Below are 18,701 nucleotides of genomic sequence, written 5' to 3'. Positions count from 1 at the left end.
CAAAGCTATAAGTTATCCACTCAGCTTCTGCCACATGGACTTCCCCACCGGCACAAGTCAACGAGAACCCTCAATGCTCTTGTGGTTGACGTCGAAGATAAAGATTTGCATAATACGGATAACCTGTGTTTATTGTCATTATAGATTCACATAGAATATGTCCACAAAAGTATCTGTTTACAAATAACAGTATATTATTAAATTAAAACATCACATAATAATAAAAATAAATTTTATTTTCAATTATTCATTTACTTAGATTATGTCACGTAATATACGGATCCTCTTCAATTATTCAATTGCTTAGATTATGTCATGTAATATAACAATATATTATTAGATTATGTCACACAACATATGGATCCTCTTCTCACAAGAATCGAAAGTCAAGAGGAATAGATGATTTTTTTTTTCTTTTGAATAATATTATTTACATTAGGGAAGAGAATATGTTTAGCCTCACAATGGTTAGCAATAATGTAATTCAAATTCGTCTTTAACGAGAATTAAATATAAAATCTCTTACTTATAAGTAAAGAGAAATATCATTAGATTCGTAGAATTTGAGAAATTGATAATGTTAAAAGACTTTGGACGGACATTTCGATTTTCAAACTACCAACTGCCAGCCAGTTCAGACGACATTTCCAAAGCCGCTGCGTACATTCCAATCACCAATCCAGGCGTCAGATCTCAATTCAACAGCACACATTTCTCTCCAACATTGACATAAATACCCCTCCCCCTTTAAGCCCCTCCATTTCGACAATTTCTCTCTTTAACTACCAACACTTGCTGCTCCTGCTCCCGCTGCTTCTCTGAGCTCCACCGCAGCAGATCCCATCCTCCGCCATCCCGATGGCGTCCCTCGCCCTCACCACCGCCGCCACCACCCCCACCTTCCCCTCCCTTAGATCCCGCACTCCCTTCCCCAAATCTTTAGTACTAAAGCCGTTTCCCGCCTCCCAAACTCGTCGAAACTCCCTCAAAAGCGACGCCCTCGGTTTCAACAAAACCCTCTCCCCCCTCATTTCCTCCCCCAAGCTCTCCAATTTAACCCGCGACTTCACTCCCTCCCGCCGCGGCTTCCCCGTCAAGGCCACTGTAGCCAGCGGCGGGTCCGCCATCACTCCCGCCAAGGAACCATGGCAGGGCGCGGCGATGACGCCTCTAATCGCGTCCATTGCGACTGGACTTATTCTCTGGTTCGTTCCCACTCCTGCCGGAGTCACTAAAAACGCGTGGCAGCTCCTCTCCATTTTCCTCGCTACCATCGTCGGTATCATTACTCAGCCCCTGCCTCTCGGAGCCGTCGCCTTGCTCGGCCTCGGTGCCTCTGTCCTCACGAAAACGCTGACTTTCGCCGCCGCTTTCTCCGCCTTCGGAGATCCAATCCCCTGGCTCATCGCCCTCGCCTTCTTCTTCGCCCGAGGCTTCATCAAGACTGGACTCGGAAATCGAATTGCGTACCAGTTCGTTTCCCTCTTCGGTAGCTCCTCTCTAGGGTTAGGGTACAGTCTGGTCTTCAGCGAGGCCTTGTTGGCACCGGCGATCCCCTCTGTCTCGGCCAGAGCTGGTGGGATTTTCTTGCCGTTGGTGAAGTCCCTCTGCGTCGCCTGCGGCAGCAATGTTGGCGACGGGACCGAGGGTAAGTTGGGGTCGTGGTTGATGCTCACGTGCTTCCAGACTTCGGTGGTTTCATCGGCAATGTTCTTGACGGCCATGGCTGCTAACCCCTTGAGCGCCAACTTGACATTAAACACGATTAAGCAGACGATTGGGTGGACGGATTGGGCCAAGGCGGCGATTGTCCCCGGTTTGGTGTCGTTGATTGTGGTGCCGTTGTTGTTGTACATTATTTACCCGCCGGAGGTGAAGAGCAGCCCGGATGCGCCAAAGCTTGCCAGGGAAAGGCTGGAGAAGATGGGGCCGATGTCTAACAAAGAGATTATCATGGCCGGCACACTGTTTCTTACGGTACTCATTTCTTCTTTTTTGTTAGTTTCTTGTGTTTGTTCGTAGATTGTGTGTGCTTCAAATTTGGGTATGTTTTGAAGTTGCTTTATGAGCTAAATTTGACAATAATGGGTATGGTGTATAAATGCATTGAGGACGACCGCATTGAGTTACTCTAGCATACTTCAATGATTTTCAACATTGAATAGCGACACTCTCTTATTATCGAAAGAGGCTGTAACAAGTTTCTGGATTGAATAGTTTCAAGAATTTAATTGGTTATCATCGGCATGCTTACATTCAGTGTCATTGATCTCCGTTGACAAGCTTAAGCTGAATGTTCTAAGTTTGTATGTGCCTTTAGTTTCTGAATTTGCATGTTTCTTAGACAATTTGATTGGTCCATCCTGTCAATTGCACATTTATAATACACTAGAATGGTTCTTATATAGATGCCCATTTGACATGATCTGTATTCAGCACCTGCAAATTTGACTCGTCTACTTTAAGTTTTTGTCATGGGGTGGGATTTAGTCAATTAGTGCTTAGGTAACCTAACGTTGCTGGTGTTCCCTTTGACCACCTTTGCAACGGCGTGCGTAGGGGTTATGTGCTGATTATTCTAGCAGTTTAGCATGAAATACTAGTGCAGCAATATTCACTTGGTTGTCATAAATTATATCCCCTTACTAACACGTGTATGCAAGTGTCTTGGATGCATATGTAAATCTGTTGTGTGATTTAAAATATCTATGCTCATAGTTACCCTCTTTTTTTCTGAGAACATCAGGTTGGGCTTTGGATTTTTGGAGGAGTTTTGAGTGTGGATGCTGTTACTGCTGCTATTCTTGGATTATCTGTTCTCCTCGTGACTGGTGTTATTACATGGAAGGAGTGCTTAGCTGAATCAGTGGCCTGGGATACACTTACTTGGTTTGCTGCACTCATTGCAATGGCTGGGTATCTCAACAAATACGGTCTTATTTCTTGGTTTAGCCAGACCGTAGTTAAGGTTTGTCTTTCTTTCCGCTTTCTGGTCACTTACTCGTGCATGCTTGTGATATCACCACTATTAAAAGTAATAAATGTAGTTGATTTCTGTGGTGAAAAACTTTAGGTCAGAAACATAAAATAGGGTTCATCCTAACTTAATTTATGGTCCTTTCAGAATTGTTTAGTTCACAAGTCAATCTGCCGGTTATCCATCATCTGATTTCGGGATGTTTTTGTTTACTGGCATAAACTACTGTATTTACAATTTGCTAGATTATCTACTTCTATTAAAGCATATGCATTGGCGCACTAATATTGTGTCTCCTGCTATAAGACCTCAACCTTAATGAATTTTCTGACGTGAGACTAAGACCAAATTAGATATGATGTGCCCTGTGCACGCAATTTACTTTGATAATAGTGAGAAAACCAGTGTTAAATATGGGTTAGGATCTGGGGACATGCGCTTTTGACACCCATTTTATAGGGCTCATTTCATAATGTATTTCAACGATCTGAACCGTCTGTATTTAAGTACATCATTCCTAGATCATCCTTGCAAAAAAAAAAAAAAAAAAAAAAAAAAAGACAAATCCAAAATTATTAACACATTCATTTGTAGTGAATAAAATGGACGAATACAGTTCTACAAAGAAATACTAAGTTTAATCCAACGGTAATAGATAACACAATCAGTTGTAGTGAATAAAATGGACAATTACAGTTCTACAAAGAAATACTAAGTTTAATCCAACGGTAATATGGTTTTAGATTTGGGTGATTTTTGGTAGACATATCTTTGAGGGAAGACCTAAAAATAGAAGGTTCGGATTGTTGAAACACATTATGGAATGAGCCCCACAAAAACATGTGTCAAAATGTGGGTCAAAAGTGTCCCCAGATCCAACCCATTAAATATATGTATATATATGTATGTATATGTTAGAAATTCTTATGTTGAAAGTGTAGGTTTTACCTTTGGTCATCATTAACAACTATTCTGCTCGTTTTACAGTTTGTTGGCGGATTGGGTCTTTCATGGCAAGCATCTTTTGGCATTCTGGTTCTTCTATATTTCTATTCTCACTACTTCTTCGCCAGTGGAGCTGCTCATATCGGTGCCATGTTTACAGCTTTCTTGTCTGTTTCTACCGCTCTTGGTACTCCTCCATACTTTGGAGCGATGGTGCTTGCATTCCTCTCCAACCTCATGGGTGGTCTTACCCATTACGGCATTGGGTCAGCACCTGTTTTTTATGGTGCTAACTACGTTCCACTTGCCAAGTGGTGGGGTTACGGATTCCTTATATCCGTCGTCAACATCATTATTTGGCTTGGAGTTGGAGGGATTTGGTGGAAGTTCATCGGCTTGTGGTAAAAGGTGTTGGCCATGAAAATCCGCATCGTTTCAGATGTTTGTTCAGTCAGATGCAGTTGTTTCACTTATTTCCGGGGCACTCTATGATCTTTCCCTTGAATTCTTTCACATGGAAATAATCTTTCGTCATTTCAAATTTCAGGGAGATCTGTTGGTGAAAAATCGGTATACATAGGAGGTTGATTTTAGAGCAGAAATTAGAAAATGGAGCCCCAAATTTTGATGTAGCATGACACTTCAGTTGATGAATCGTCATTTGTTGATGCTTGAATGAACCCCTTATTTTCTCAGTGGTATGTTAATAGCGAAAGTATCGTACCTTCACCGTAGTTCCTTTAGTTTGAATGTACTGTGCATTATCTTCTTCAGAAATCTGCTCCAGGGACCAAAAATCTAACATGCATACTTTTTTTAATTATTATTATTACAAACGAGATCATTATTTTAAGCTACACCAAGTGAATGGGAGGATAAAAAAATGTTTAAACCCGAGATGCTGTGTATTGAAGAAAACTATCCATCAGGACAATCTAGTGTGTGTTGCTGCTCAGATGCCACGCATCCATACGGCACGTCCAACATATTCAGCCATTCTGTCCCTACATTCCTGTAAATTCGATGGATTAACCGCATTAGACATGGTGTTAAAACTTCTTGCGACATCGGCTCCCCCAAACATCACCAGAATCGAGCCATAAGCAAGCGATGCGCAAGGATGCCCACCGTTAGCTGCGTGCATCAGCCATTCTTGTCCCAACACGCCGCTGGTACTTCCTCTGCCAAAGTAGTGATCCATTCCATGTCAGAACAAAGCCTCTTCGTTCCCCTTCTCCCGACAACAGTCCACGAGGTCCTGGTATATTGACTCATTTTCGACCTGAGGGAAGTCTGGAGCATCTACCAGTGACATCCGCTGGTATATTGACTCACTTTCATCGTTGTTATTTGTGTCGGAAGGAGGCATTTTTTGATATAATGTAGCACTTGGACTGTTTACGAGTGACTGAATGTTTGCTTGCGCAATGAACATGGATAGACTCAACTCCAGCTGCCTATTTATAATCCCTAATGCTATATGTTTCATAGTATGTACTTTTGTGCAATGTAAGCACCTAATGTTGCAATTGCGCTGGGGAATTGCCATACATTCATCAAACAACTTAGAAAGTATAACATATCCCTCAAAGGCAAGGTTCAGATCGGATTTACTCCATTCAAATTTGGATCGATAGCGTGTGTATAATCAGATTATCAGATTCAAATTATTTAATTTAGCTTATAAATCCGTATTCCCATAACTGCTAGATACGTAATTGAAGTGATGATTATCTGGTTAATTTTAAGACCTATAATATATTTTAAAAAAAAAATTAAACATTGTTCTTTTATTTTATTTTCGGCTTTTTAATTCATGACAGTAATGTTCTAAAAATTTCCGCTTAGCGCCACCTAGCCCCGCCTAGCCTCCTCCTAGACGCTAGGTGGCTAGCCACTGTCCTGATTAGTCCCTAGACATTTGAAAATTAAGAAAGTGCACCTAGACGCGCTTAGGCATCTACCCAGGCTACTTAGGCACTCACCTAGCCTGTCTAAACCCGCCTAGTTGAATACTTCGATGAACACTCATTATATACATGTTCCCCATGTTTTCAATATGTTTAAATACTTTATAATCTATATGTCATTTTATTTTGCAATTTATGTCTACAATTATGTGTTTTTTTTTAAGTATAAATAAGCACTTATTTATACAATATATAATAAATTTACTTAAATCCGCTTAGTCTGCCTAAGCCCCCGCCTAGGCCTCGCCTAGCTGCCTAGGCACTAGGCCCCAGCCCGCCACTCGACTAGCGCCTAGTGTCTTTTAGAACCTTACATGGCAATAAGTAGTTTTGTTTGTGGTTAACTTTAGCTTTCCTAAGTAAATAGTGGAAAATTTTGAGAATTTTCTAACTGTTGTGAAAATGAGGATACGTGTGCAGTGGAACATAAAGTAAATAAGACAAAATATTTACGAGGTTTAGCAAGTGTGCCTACATCCTCGAGACAGTAGCAGTAGTCTCTCTCATTATCATATTGAAATTACAAAGTCATGAACACAATACATTGTATCTATGTTTCTCTATTCTATCTGTAAGCTGATAGACCTTTATATAGAGAAATTATATCTTCTTTGTTAAGGTTAAGAAGTGTGAAAGTAGGCAGCATAACTTCAATATTTGTTGGTTGTCGATGGCTTTTTCTTCAAGTGGGTCATCCACCTTTATAACACTCCCCTTGGAAGACCCTAAGTCTTTAATTGACCTTAGATGGTCCCACTAAATAGAATAAGCTTGGATTAACTAATTTGTCATCAAGCCAATACGCGATAGTTGGAGTGTTTGCTTCTGAAGGTGAATCACATGCGCTCCAAATGGTGATGGACCACATGTCTTAACCAACACACATGTATTCCTAATATATATGAAGATGTAGCAATGTATGTGCTTCCTTGATTGTTGTAGAATCAATCTATACAAATCCTTTTTTGGGAGTCATCTGTATACAAGCTAGAAAGATAATCAAATTTTGCTTCCCCAATAAGACTGAAGAGTCAATATTATGCTACATATTTTACCCTATCTTAGTTTATTTTGGTTATTATTTTGGTGGAATTTTGATACTTTGTTATATATTTTCAATATAGGATTTCCGACTTCTTCGGAGAAAAACGTGATCAAATATATGAATTTTGGAGTAATTCCAACTGAAGGATGTTTGTGAGTCTCTTATCTTGATCATGTCAAAATATCAGATTTTTCCACCCAACAGTTTATTCATGGCAATGAAATACAGGAGCAGCGCGCAGTGTTGTCAAAGTGACGTATTGTTGGCAATGAAATACAGGAGCAGCGCGAATTTTAGAGCCCAAGATGGCCTATTTTTGGTTCGGGCCCTTTCTGGAGATGTGTTCAAATTGTTCTAATCTTTAAAACAAGTTATCATGGGTCAGATTTGGAGGAGATTTAGGTCTAAAACGTGGCAGATTTGTTCGATGGCAAATTTCTCCATGATTGACTAGGAGATTGTTTCTTAGTTTATCTTAATTTATTTTAATTCCTAGTTTAATTCTAAGACCTTTTATAGGTAGGTTTTATTTTGTTGTAGTATAAATAAGGCCGTTTAGCCATTATGGGGGAGAAGCACCAATTCAGAGAACTTAGTGAGGTTTTGACGATTTGTATTTTTCTTTCAAGGTGTTTTCTATCATTTTTCTATTTCAATAAAATCCTTTTGTTTTATGATTGTTCGTAACTAGTTTCTTTTGCTAGGGTGAGGCCACAAGCCTTAGCAAGAATATGTAGTTTATTTTCAATTTACTTATGATATTACACGTGCATGTTTTGAATTATTAATCACTGTGTTTAAATTATCTAATTGTCTTAGTAACTCGCAACCATTAGGATATTTAGAAAAGAAATTTGATGCAATTTTGGCCGGAAGGTCCCCTGAAATTCGCGTTGGCTTCTTGTGGTTAATAATTGTAATTTCACTTAAGATGAACATTACGTCTTAAGGGTTACATGGTTTTTCAAAGTGCTTTCATAAAACTTAATGAGTCATTCATGTTCATATTTGATCCGAACGTCCAGACGGGTTGCATGTTAGATATATGTTTTATGTTGGAGTTTCCAAGTAGGATATATATATTAGAAAAACCTAACCTTCAAAATATGCATGGGTAATTCATAAGTAATTGGAAGAACTACATAGGATTGTTAAAGTGACTGTGAAACCCTAGTGTCCTTTTAAGTTGATTTTCTTTAAATTGTTTTCTAGTTGATTTATTTAATTGTTTTTAATATTTTAAGTCACAAACTCAACTTTTTCCAAACTTTGTTTTAAATAATTAATTAAGAGTTGGTTTTAAATATAAATTATTCATCCAATCCATGTGGAAATAACCTTACTTGAGCTGCTATACTATGATAACCTTGTTTTCTTGCAAGTATGTTTAAGTGTTTTTATCCTTATTTTTGCAGGTGGTAAGAATCCTATCAAAGACCATGGCTATCAATGAGTTCTTTGGAATAGAACAAGCACATGTCTATAATTTCCTAGAGATATCAATAGATAAACTTTATTTCATTGCAATACCCATTTGTTGGTATTGTGCTCCACAGGAAATGTAACATCTGATTCAGTGTATTGTACTAAATACATGAAGGCACATACTTCACTAAGATATGATACTTCTAGACCAATTATCAATTCATCATTTCCCTCACGAGGATGAATGATCTTTCTTAGTGTCTAAATATTGGTTAATCATTTGAGTATATAACTCAAAATCTTCAATCCATATGGTTCTTTAATACCATAAGCATTTCGATGGATAAGATTCATTGTGAGACCCCGTATTTTAAAATTAAATGTTTATTATTATTATTATTATTATTATTATATACATATATTTCTATTTTGTTAGGGTGGGTGTATTAGAAACCCAGTTTGATTTAAAGGTCCAGTATACCTATTATTCTCAACCCATCCAAAACAGATACCTCTTCTCCATTCTCAGTCACCTTCTTCTTGTCTCTAGAATTGTTGACCGTGTTGCAACATGCCTAGTTTGCATAAGAAGTGTTGACAGAACGCTCTACCATGCATATTATTTGAAGTTATTAGTTGGACATGTCAATCATATTAGCTATGCATTCGACACCTTGTACATGCAATGCCTTAGTCATCTTTAGCTGCAAAACCATCCAGTTGGAAGCAAGTTTGACACCGCTTAATTCTACTATAAATAAAGGCTTATATTTCATTCTTTCATTCACCACTTTAGGAAACATATGTTTGCTACTAAGAAGCCATGCATGTATGCATGCATGGTTCGTGTATATGTGTGTGTGTATATATTACATTATATATATATATATATATACATATATATATATATATATATACACACTCGTGTGTGTGTGTTATAGAGAGAGAGATTAGAAAAGACAATAGAGTGGAAGAAATACATGGCATTAGGAGTGATCAAGGAACTTGCTCAAGTACGTAGAGTTTAGTTATTGCGGTAGTGATGTGGATCTTCGTTTCAACTTTGGAATTGATGTAGGGATTTCCTGGGGAACTTATCACCAATGGGGAACTTGTCTTATTTAAGTTTTGTGAAATATGTGTTATACTTGATATACCTCTATAATTGATATAATTGCGGTTATTGGAATATGATTTATATTATTGTTATTATTGATAATGAGGATATTGTGGTAATATTGCTTATATGCACATGTCATTGCATATTGGAGTGGATGGATTTTATGCGTTAATTTCGAGATGGCGACCAAGAGAAGAATGAGTTGATTGAGTTACGTGGGTTAGTTTATATAATAGAGCATTGGGACCACCGTTGCAATGGTAAAATGCATGGTATGGAACATGTAGGTTCGCATGTTTTATTATATAAATTAATGGGCTGGGTAATTGAAGTTAAGCTACATTCATGGAATATAAATTATATTTGATAACATGTTATAATTGATTACGTGTTGTTTGACACTTGGTTTAGCCATGACAATTATTCTTGATAAGACATATGTCCCTATTAAGTTATGATTTCGTTCACCCTATACATTTTAGTCCTTGCAAGTTCGGTACAAGATTAACAAAGGGTAGACGAGTTGAGCTTGTGTTAGATGAGATATTTTAAGGATTTTATTTATTTCTAGACACCTTGTAAAGATTTTGGAGTTATTTTTTTAAGAGAAGTTAGTTTTCCGTTTTATTTTTACTTTTATTTGTGCGCTGGGCGTCAGGTTTATTTTTCTGCTAACCCCGAGTCTGGGGCATGACAGAATGGTATGAAAGCCCAATTATTAGACACCCTTGGAAACTGTAGGACAAGATTACTTGAAGTTCATTAGTTTTGAACGAAAAGAGTTCGGTTTAGTAAATTTCAAGGATGAAATTTTTTTGAGGAGGGTATGAGATCCTATGTTTTAAAATTAAATGTTTATTATTATTATTATTATTATTATTTTGTTAGGGTGGGTGTTTGAAACGCAGTTTGATATAAAGGTCTAGTATACCTATTATTCTCAGCCCATCCAAAACAGATACCACTCTACCATTCTCAGTTAGGAGCTAGGAAATATTCGGTAGATAGGTTAAGCTAAAAGGTTTGAATTTATGAAAATTTGAAGAGAAATGGTAAGGAGACTCTCAAAAGTAGGACTCCATAGACTCTGTCAACTCATATTTTTGGCATAATTCTCGTGCCAACATTATTAAATATTTTGTTAAAAACAGAAGGTGACGGAGAGTCTACAAAGACTTTCCCTTGGAGAGTCTCCTTGAAGCATTTCTCAAATTGAAATTCACATTTGACAGTCGTGTGTGAGTGATAGGAATTAGATTCTCTACCTTCCTAATCTCTATCCCTTTCCATTCCCTCTTATTTTAACGGTTGCGATTACGCTATGTCTACATCTTGTTTTGAATTTTTTATATAGAGAATAAGAGAAAAAGAAAAGTGAGATGAGAGGATGGGAGATGATGGTAATAGGAGGAGAGAAAATCCTACTCAGACATGTTATAGACCTTTAGACCTCAAAATGTCACGTTTTCTAGGCTTTAGACTTTAGAACTTTCAAATCAAATCAATAAAATAAATATTTTTTATTCCTTGGAACCTTGGAAACATTTAAGATAACTATATTAAACGAATAAAATAATCAATTGAAAGTTAATAAATATTCTTTACATCGAAAGTTGTAATTTTATACTATTAAATTCTTGGGGTGATCAATTTATTTAACATTTATTAATTCTTATTTTTTCTAAAAAAGTCATATAGTTGAAAATTTTCATTTGCTAGGTTATCCATGACAATTAACAATCATAAAATAGTCGAATCAATTAGTATTTTTAAATTTAAAGAACTAAAACTCTCCTTATGCTACAGTCCACCGGAACCTTGTACTTGGCTCTGCCGATGCTTCTTGCCCCTATAATCGTTGACGGTGTTGCAACGTGCCTAGTTTATATGATAAGTGCTGACAAAGCAGTCTAATATGCACATTATTTGAAGCTATTAGTTGGACATGTCAATCATATTAGCTATGTATTCGACACCTTGTATTGCAATGCCTTAGTCATCTTTAGCGGCAAAACTATCCAATTGGAAGCAAAGTTTGACACCGCCTAATTCTAGTATAAATAGAGGCTTATATTTCATTCTTCATTCACCACTTTAGGAAACATATGTTGGCTACTGAGAAGCCATGCATGTATGCATGAATGTTCTGTGTATACGTGTGTATATATATTACATTATATATATATATGTGTGTGTGTGTGTGTTAGGGAGAGAGAGAGAGAGAGAGAGATTAGAAAAGAAAATAGAGTGGAAGAAATACATGGCATTAGGAGTGATCAAGGAGCTTGCTCAAGTATGTGGAGCTTAGTTATTGCAGTAGTGACGTGAATCTTCGTTTTAGCTTTGGAATCGAGGTAGGGATTTCTTGGGGAACTTATCACCATTGGGGTATTTGTCTTGTTTAAGCTTTGTGAAATATGTGTTATACTTGATATACCTCTATAATTGATATAATTACGGATATTGGGATATGATTTATATTACTGTTATTGTTGATAATGTGGATATTGTGGTAATATTGATTATATACACATGTCATTGCATATTGGAGTGGATGGATTTTATTGGTTATTCAAGATTGGGATAGAAAATGGAAATATTCTTTTGTGTGGTTGAGTTCGACTCTCGTAGGGACCAGTAAGGGTGACAAAAGTGAAATTATAAGAATGGTATGAAGTAGTGGAGACTTTGGTGACCGAGAGAAGAACAAGACGACCAACAAAATGGAAAATTTGGGTTGATTGAGTTACGGGGGTTAGTTTATATAATAAAGCATTTGGACCACTATTGCAATGGTAAAATGCATGGTATGGGACATGCAGGTTTGTGTGTTTTGTTATATAAATTAATGGGCTGGGTAATTGAAGTAAGTTGCACTCATGGACTATAATTTATATTTGATAACATGTTATAATTCATTATGTGTTTTAGGACACTTGGTTTAGCCATGACAATTATCCTTGATAAGACTTATGTCCCTACTGAGCTGTGATTTTGCTCACCCTATAAATTTAGGCCTTGCAAGTTTGGTACAAGATTAATGAAGGGTAAACGAGTTGAGGTTGTGTTAGACGAGGGATTTCAAGGATTTTATTTATTTATGGATACCTTGTATAGATTTTGGATTTATTTTTTAAGAGAAGTTTGTTTCCTATTCTATTTTTACTTTTATTCACACATCGGGCACCGGGTTTATTTCTCTGCCGACCCCATTTCCAGGGTGTGACATTCGTGTTGCCATATTGTTCAATCTGCAACTCGAGATAATATTCCTTTGAACACTTTATAATTTTTTTAGACTTTTCAGGAGTCCCAATCTAATATCAACTCTTGCAAAAGATTTAGTACATTGCAACAATATCATAATGATAGTAGTCACTAATGCAATTTATTTCATTTATTGGTATTGAGTACATAATTTATGCTTTACGCTTCCAGGACTTTCTTCAAGCAATTTGAGTCCTTTAGGGATTTTCTACACTCCATGACACATTCTCTTTTGAAATTTATACAAAGAAACTTGCTTCCATTTATACTTGAGGGATTTACTTATGGAGATATGCTTCAGGCATTTCATAAAGTTTCGTGTAATATATAATTCTCCATTTAAATAAACAAGTTTCACAATGAGAAATCATGTTTACAAGAGTATATCACAAGTTCAGGTTTCAACTAGGAACCCTGTGTCATATCATATGAGTGTAGTTCACTATATTACAAATGCCCATATGTAACCTTCTGGGTTCAATATCATTTGGCAATTTGTACTATAGGTCCATTTGTTTACATTCTTAATAAATTGTAATGGAATTGCCTTTCTCTATTTTGGCCAATAATTTTTCATTTTAGTCAACGAACAAAAGAACATGACTCAATATCAACACTACTCATTGATAAATTTAGTAGCTACTGTAAAACCAAAATTAACATTGTTAATCATCAATTCGTGAACCCATAATTCTCATGTGCATGTGCATGCGCATGCATATTTATAAGCATTTCATTACTTTGGATATCCTTGCCTCTTCAGGGGTTTTACATTGGCTCTTCTAGGACAGTCATCTCTTATTAGATGAATTGTTTGGAGAATTTGGATCATAACCTCCTCTAGAGCGTTAAAGAGATTGGATTTTTAATCTCCACTTCTGGGGAGTTGAATCATTGGAATCTATACCTCCATCATGCCTCAGGCATGAGATATATTAAAATTATCATGTCCATGGAAGAACTTGAATCCATGCGACGATTCTCATGCTTCAAGTATGCAGTATTACCTTTACATCATTGGAATAATATAAAATGGTAGAGTTTACTGGGGCTTTGAGTAAGATTCCCATCATTGAACTTTGGTCTTCCATTCACTTAGTCAGCCACTCATCTTCTCCCTTTGAACTTCTATAGGATCATCATTGATCCTTCAGCTTCAGCCTCCTACACATAGCAAAAGTGGTGTGCAACCTTTGCCTTTGAATGGTCCTTCAAAGCATCACTTCTTGGTGACTCATCCACACTTGGCAGCTTCAGTATAAAGAGCCAATAACATACCAACTGTTAGGGATGTTAGAGACTTGAAACTCGGCTTCAACAATAATTGAAGATGACTACTCGAGAACAATGCAAAGTAAGCAATCACGCCTAGGTTGTAGACAATTAATTCTAGACTAGAAGTTTTATTTTAGGTAAGAACAAGAGCAAAGGAAAAGACAGGGAAAAAACATGATATGAGATAATCTTGCTCTAGACCCTGATGATATGAGATATTTTTGCTCTTGAAGAAAAACAGCACAAGGATTTGATGCTGATGTAAAGCTTCTTGATCAAAAATATTTTCTTGCTAAGTAAATTAGTTGGCTATTTTGAGCAACTTGGTTGAAGAGGTTTTCTTAGAGAAGAGGAAAGCTGAGTATTTTAAGAGGCTTGGTTGAAGATGCATTCTCATCAAGAAATAAGAGTTAGACATTATTGGAGATCTGCCTTGCCATAGAGGACAAAGGTCGACATATATAAGGATTTTCCAATAGAAGGTAGTGGTGCTGTTGGGAACATCTTGTTCACGCTTGTCGGCAATAGTGGTGTAGTTGGAACAGTAGAATTCACGCTTTTCAAATTTGCCAAAGATATTTTGACAGGGTTGTCCTTGGTATCTAGAAAACTAAAATTGTATCTAAAAATTCCAATGAAATTAATTCAGGAAAGTCCATCTTCTGAAATTCAGAGAGCGGTGTCTCTTCGATTTTTTTAACAAGTGTCCTTATTGCCTCTTCTTTTGTAGAGGCACCAATTGCATCGAAAAAGCATGCTCGGAAAGTTGTCCTCCTATGAAAATTACTTCTGTTGTATCTCTAAGATTTTAATTTATTTGACTTTCTCTTCTTTCATCATTTTTGAAAATGGCTTGTCCATCTGACCGTTGTTTCAATTTGAATGTTATGGAAGATGCAGACGTGCCTCTTCGAGACAATATATGGTGCCTATCCTTCTTATCCTCTAATGATCCTCTTACGGTTGGTAACTTTATGATAAAGAATGATATAACTGCCACAATAGTAGCTATGAATCTTCTCACTCCCAAGGATATAAGAATACTTTCAAAATAGTCCGATGAATTGGTTGTTCAAAGACTCTTTGGCTTTCAGTATTTAGTGTGCAAGCTCTGTATCTAATATGGGCCAATATCTACTTGCTCGAACTCGCCAAGTTGAATCATTAATGGTTGAGGTGGCAAGCCTTAGACAAGAGATTAAAGGGCTAAAGCACGAGGATATAGAATTGCACATGCTTGCAAATAATTACTCAACGTGCATGAAAAGAAAGCTCGACCAGCTGCAAGAATCCAAAAGTCGTATTCAAAGCGACCATCAGAGGTTTCTGGCTCTGTTCTGAAGGCATCCATTGTCTTCACCGCCTGGTGTTGTACCAAGTGTTGAGGCTTTAACTGATTAACCACTGGTGCCTCCTCCTTCTGAATTTCCACCAAATACTGAGGTTTTATATGAACAATCTCCAGTGCCTCCCCCTTCTGTAGTTCTGCCAAGTACTGAGGCTTCACATAAGCAACCTTTGTTTTTTTTGTAGATGTAACTTATGTATATGCACGTGTATATACATAGAAAAGTTCCCTTTATTCTGGTTTTATACATGCATGAAACTTCTGGTTCCATTAATATGCCGATGATAATCAAATCGAGTTTTACTAAATTCACCATTTTCTTGTTCCAAATTGAAGAAATTTAGGTATGACAAAACCTGCGATAATTAATTCATACCACAACACATGCCTACAAAAATGTTAAAACTTTAAGTTCTTAACATTATTCATATTTTGAACTTCAGATCAAAGCATTATACATATGTACTCAAAATTTATTCTCAATATCGACATCATTGGAACCTTTAGGTTCATATTTTTGGAAATCATGCCCATACTTAACCTGTACATGGACTAAGGAACTTATGGTCCTCATTTACATGAATCAAGGAATTTCTAACCCTCATATAATAGTCTATGGACAGAGGTGCTTATGGTTGTCATTTTTAGTTGAGGAACTGCTACTCTCTCAGTTGATTCACAAACTTCAGATTTTGATTTTGATCAAGATCAAGGAACTTCGGGCCCAATCTTTTATATGATGATGATCAAGGAAATCTAGGTTCGATCTTCTTATATGATGAAACTTCAGGTCCAATCATTTTATATGATGAGGATAAAAAAAACTTCAGGTTCTAATTTGATCAAAGGACTCCAGGCCCTTGTTATACTCATCATAACAAAATGTAGTACAATAAATAAATTAAAGCAGAGGGCGGTAATGTCAGCCACTATAAATAAATTGCTTTAAATGAGTAATGATTGTGACAAGGGCTTTAATTCAGCACCATTCACATAAATATCAAAACTTAAGGATAATAATTGTTATTATAAGAAGGGCAACGGTGTCGCGCCTTCACATATATTAATATATAAAGGGTGAGGGTGATCAAACTGTACCATTCATATTGACACACACACACACACACACATACACACTATATGATGGGCGATTATACCGCACCAATAACATTAATAACAAAAGTATGAATTCTCTTTTATTTTTTGGCTAGACTGCAGGTCCAGATGTTGGAAGTATGCCCACAAAGCCACTCATTTGATGTAATAGCTTTTGGAATACTTATTGTGTTAAACTATTATATGTTTAATGAAGGGTAGAGCTTATTGTTAATCACAATTTATTGTATTATGTGTTTAAGCAATAAAAGAATCCAAGGAATGTATTTAATCTAAGAGAGAAGTGATCTAAGTAAGTTAGATTAACGAGAACTTTCTCTTATGTTCATTCCTAAAATGTTCCTAACCATAGGATTGCCAATTGGGCATTGACAATCCGCTAAGGTTAGTATATGTTATGTTAACTCAAGCGTGAGTATGACTAGTCTCAAGTCATTTAATGTTGGACACTGAGACAAACACATAGGTGCTCAAAATGGTAATCGAGTATACTGAACTACGATCAAAAGAGAGTTCGAATGTACATGTCATGTAAGAACTCGTAAGTTGCAATATGCAAACTAGTCCTTTGACCTGAGGCATCACAGATGTCTAATGTTTAGGTCTTTGATCTTTGATCATGTCAAAGGCATTCCATCGAGAGTGTCTATGACATTGTTGGGGTCAAGCTATCTAGTTATGTAGGCATATGAATGCACAACAAGGGATCTCTAACCTTCCATGGTGGAGGGAGAATACTCTGAGATATGATTCGGGAGTCTTTGGCCAAAGCATACGAATATGACTTAGGAAGTTTATTCCAAATCATATTCAATTGAATCATATAGAGAAGTATCACATTGGATAGTAGACATGAAACAAACTAGCACTCAAACAATGTGATTAAGAGTACTATTCTATTAGAGAATGACCGTATTGCATTGTAATTGTAACTAGATAGGTTCTCCAACCACTTATACTTAGCTTGGGTAGCCATAACATACTGCTAAGTGTCACTCATGGTTTGTGGGAGCCCTGAAGATTAACGAAGACTAATCTTCATCAAAGGGAGAATTGAAATGTAGTTTCAATTCACCATCGATCGTTAAAAGTAACAATCGCCCACTGCTTCGCTAATTGGAACCTAATAGATCGTACACCGAGTAAGGATGGAAGTGAAGAAATATAAATGAGATGGATAAGCAATTAAATGTGTTTGATTGAGTGAAGGGTTGGCGATGGCGACGCGTGTAAGGGTGCATGTGAGACTTTTGGAACTCCCGAGTACTCTTGTAACGGCGCTCCAGAGAGGGTCGTTAGGATTGACGAACTTGCCGATGAAGTTCGCATAGCGCAATGGGCTGCTCTTGCCACCACTGATGTTCCATTTCAAAAATACACCCGGTTGTTCACAGGTTGGATTTCGAGAGCTTCTCGTGCTGATAACGTGTTGTAAAATCCACGGTGTGTGCAATGGAATGAATGAAATAAGACACAAAATTTACGAGGTTCCTCTACAGTCAGTATGACCATACTAGAGTACGTCCTTAGAGTAGCAATGGTGCTTTCATTTATAATCTGAAGTAATAAGATTACAAAGATAACTCTCTCTATTCTCTCTTCTTTCTGTTTCTCTTTTTTCGTATCACCACTATGTTTGGTGTGTGTTGCATTTATATAGAAAACGTTAGTTGTAGGAATCAAACTTCAGCAGACAGTGGAAGACAGCCCTTATTCCCACTTGTAGCTTAATGGATTAGTGGCCAGCGTGGACATCCACCATATTTACAACACCTTTCACCTTTTCAACACTTTATAAAATTTTGAATTTTCACCAAAACCAACCCTTATTTTACACTATCTAAAACCGGACACCCCTTAGTAGGGGTACTTTTGGGGCTTTTATGCAATTACATAAATTTTTGATAATTTTTTGTATTTGCACTTTGACCCAAAAATTTACGTTTTTATGTAAAGGCCCAAAATCACTAAAGGACAAATTGTTTTGCTCCTTTAATGAAGTTTTTGTAATTGTTGAAATTTTGGGGTTCTACTTGTAATTACATGAAGTTGTGGACTTTTGTGTTTTTACAATGTGACCCCAAAAGTTTTTTGTTTTTGCATTGTGGCCTAATAGTTGAGGTCCTTGCATTTTCGGCCCAAATTATGATGATAACAAAATGGTTTTGTCGCTTTAATGAGAATTGGATTTTCATTTCATTTAGTTCCATTGA

General features: G+C 36.8%; 1 protein-coding gene across 1 annotated transcript; it reads left to right on the top strand.

Annotated features, from left to right (window-relative positions):
• The first annotated feature begins 643 nt into the window (after window positions 1-643).
• LOC137742132 (dicarboxylate transporter 1, chloroplastic) lies at window positions 644-4,656 on the top strand. The gene is made up of 3 exons (XM_068481893.2): window positions 644-1,977; window positions 2,747-2,968; window positions 3,965-4,656. Exons 1-3 carry the CDS (start codon window positions 859-861, stop codon window positions 4,325-4,327), a joined length of 1,704 nt encoding a protein of 567 aa, XP_068337994.1. The 5' UTR covers window positions 644-858; the 3' UTR covers window positions 4,328-4,656.
• Window positions 4,657-18,701: the final 14,045 nt, after the last annotated feature.

This window comes from Pyrus communis, chromosome 11 (assembly GCF_041283825.1).
Source record: "Pyrus communis isolate YQ-2024b chromosome 11, ASM4128382v1, whole genome shotgun sequence".
NCBI classification, from domain to species: Eukaryota; Viridiplantae; Streptophyta; class Magnoliopsida; order Rosales; family Rosaceae; genus Pyrus; species Pyrus communis.
Note: the sequence above shows the minus strand (reverse complement) of the source record. Positions and strands in the feature narration are given on the sequence as shown.

Bases quoted from the DNA above. Each gene is read 5' to 3' on its own strand.
- LOC137742132 (XM_068481893.2), top strand. From the start codon at position 859: ATGGCGTCCCTCGCCCTCACCACCGCCGCCACCACCCCCACCTTCCCC. The intron at 1,978-2,746 runs GTACTCATTTCT...TGAGAACATCAG, and splicing joins CCGGCACACTGTTTCTTACG to GTTGGGCTTTGGATTTTTGG. The intron at 2,969-3,964 runs GTTTGTCTTTCT...CTCGTTTTACAG, and splicing joins TTAGCCAGACCGTAGTTAAG to TTTGTTGGCGGATTGGGTCT.